Here is a 2,590-nt window from a genome sequence, read left to right as displayed (position 1 = left end):
CATTAATTCGAAACTTTTGCGTGGCGCCCAGACGCAGGAGATTCGTGACGTAAACACAATGCGTTATAATAACAATGCGTCGCGCAAGCAATAGTGACCGCTCAGGCGGGCACTATTGCGTCATAGTGCCTGCGACGTTATCCAATCGAATTTCAACGATTTATCACGTGATGCACTAATCACTGTTAATGTTACTGCCTGACACAGCAGATGAAAGGTCAGCATAAACAACTGGCAATTGTTTATTATTATTATTATTATTATTATTATATATCTTTATTGCATGTAATTCAACTGCAAATACATGTAATTGACGTGTCGTGTGCGTGCGAGAGTAGTGCTTTAATTCTGTTTCCGACCAAAATACATTTATTTATGTCAAAGTGCAAACAGGAAATACAATTACATTGGCTCTGGTATTAGTGGCGTCACTAGGGTTGGTGTCACACTGTGCGGTAACTTATCGTGTCACCCCCATGGACCTCCTCCCGTACCAGACCATACAGAATCCTTAGTAATGTTTTTTTGTACTAATGTTACTCGTAAATCCAAATTCCCGTATATCACTGAATGTAATGGCATAGTAGTTACATCAACAACTAGCAAAATTAAAATATCATATATACGCGCCGCCGTAATGTATATATATTTATATCTACACAGTTTCATGTGGTTAATATGAAAATTTTATAGACAGTCATTTTGGCATCACCCCCTCCATTCCACGGGATGGCACATCATTCCACGAGGTGGCACATCATTCCACGGCATCATGGCACATCATTCCACGGGATGGCACATCATTCCACGGCATCATGGCACATCATTCCACGGGATGGCACATCATTCCACGGGATGGTACATCATTCCACGGCATCATGGCACATCATTCCACGGGATGGCACATCATTCCACGGGATGGCACATCATTCCATGGGATGGCACATCATTCCACAGCATGGCACAACGTTCCATAGTGTGGAGTGCAACCAACCTTGGACGTAACACAACGTTCCAGCGTGCATCTTCAGTGCTGTACCTTAAACACAGGGTGGGGCAAGGGGGGGGGCACTTACCCATGCCAGACCAACGTAGACCGTTGACAAAAACATCGTAATGTTTCCCCAACAAATTCGAAAGGGTTTCTCACAAGCAAGGTAAAAAAGGTTCCGGTCTACGAGAAAAACAGTCAATGTCAAGACTAATGTTGAGACGGACGATCTCCAATGATCTTGTCCCTGTTGGCGCCCCCTGTATCTTAAGACGGGTTCCTCTCTGACGACGCGCCTTCCCCCTGTATCTTAGCTGGTCTTCCTCTGTACTTCCCGCTCGGCGTCCGCGGCTTTCTTCTTGTCCCTGTTGGCACCCCCTGTATCTTAAGAGGGGTTCCTCTCTGACGACGCGCCTTCCCCCTGTATCTTAGCTGGTCTTCCTCTGCGCTTCTCGCTCGGCGTCCGCGGCGGCGTTGTGGATGAGAGCGACGCCGGTGACGATGAGGCCGGCGCCGACGAACCACGTCGCTCCCAGCGTCTCGCCGAATAGAAGCCGACCCGTCAGCGCCTGCAAGCAGCAGCAACGACCGATTACACACGCGCTCGCTGGAAGGAAGAGATGGGGAGGGAGGGAGGGAAAGAAGGAGGGAAGGAAAGAGGGAGGGATGGAGGGAGGAAGGGGGGAGAGACTGAAAAGGTGAGAGAAAGAGAAGAAGCCGGCCGGTGAGCATCTGCAAGCAGCAGCAACGACCGATTACACACGCGCTCGCTGGAAGGAAGAAAGGGGGAGGGAGGGAGGGAGGGAGGGAGGAAGGGGGGAGAGACTGAGAAGGTGAGAGAAAGACAGAGAGGGGGAGAGAGAAAGAGAAGAAGCCGACCCGTCAGCGCCTGCAAGCAGCAGCAGTGACCGATTACACACGCGCTCGCTGGAAGGAAGAGAGGGGGAGGGAGGGAGGGAGGGAGGGAGGAAAGGGGGAGAGACTGAGAGGGTGAGAGAAAGAGAGAGAGGGGGGAGAGAGAAAGAGAAGAAGCTGGCCGGTGAGCGCCTGCAAGCAGCAGCAGCGACCGATTACACACGCGCTCGCTGGAAGGAAGAGAGGGGGAGGGAGGGAAGGAGGGAGGGAGAGAGGAGAGACTGAGAGGGTGAGAGAGGGAGAGAGGGATGAAGAGAGAAAGAGAAGAAGCCGGCCGGTGAGCGCCTGCAAGCAGCAGCAGCGACCGATTACACACGCGCTCGCTGGAAGGAAGAGAGGGGGAGGGAGGGAGGGAGAGAGGGAGGGAGGGAGGAAGGGGGGAGAGACTGAGAAGGTGAGAGAAAGAGAGAGAGGGGGGAGAGAGAAAGAGAAGAAGCCGGCCGGTGAGCGCCTGCAAGCAGCAGCAACGACCGATTACACACGCGTGCGTGCTCGCTCGCCCTCTCATATATATATATATATCAAGAGCTAATAATACCTAGAGTGTACAACAGAAAAACGGGAAAATAGTGCTATTTCACGACATGATTATTCTACTTTGCCTGCGAGTCTAAAATAATTTTATGGTACTGCATTAAGCAGAATTCTTTGCTCTCTAAAACAAGACCAACCGCTTGTCAATAC

The 2,590-nt window shown here is 50.9% G+C and overlaps 1 protein-coding gene across 3 annotated transcripts in view; it reads right to left on the bottom strand.

Annotated features, from left to right (window-relative positions):
* The window catches only part of LOC106813110 (transmembrane protein 42-like), a 6,253-nt gene that overhangs the window by 1,813 nt on the left and 1,850 nt on the right, over nucleotides 1-2,590 (bottom strand). The window contains exon 3 of one of the 3 annotated variants that reach the window (XR_001394425.1): nucleotides 483-1,560. The exons of 1 other annotated variant lie outside the window; for it this stretch is intronic. Coding sequence is in view for 1 of the 2 variants with exons in the window: in XM_014817165.1 (XP_014672651.1) it covers nucleotides 1,420-1,560 (141 nt within the window). In the remaining variant the exon portion in view is untranslated. Of the gene's footprint in view, nucleotides 1-264; nucleotides 1,561-2,590 lie in introns of those variants that run through there. One more of the 3 variants, XM_014817165.1, reaches the window with a different exon arrangement.

This window comes from Priapulus caudatus, unplaced genomic scaffold (assembly GCF_000485595.1).
Source record: "Priapulus caudatus unplaced genomic scaffold, Priapulus_caudatus-5.0.1 Scaffold726, whole genome shotgun sequence".
In the NCBI taxonomy this organism is placed as follows: Eukaryota; Metazoa; Priapulida; class Priapulimorpha; order Priapulimorphida; family Priapulidae; genus Priapulus; species Priapulus caudatus.
Note: the sequence above shows the minus strand (reverse complement) of the source record. Positions and strands in the feature narration are given on the sequence as shown.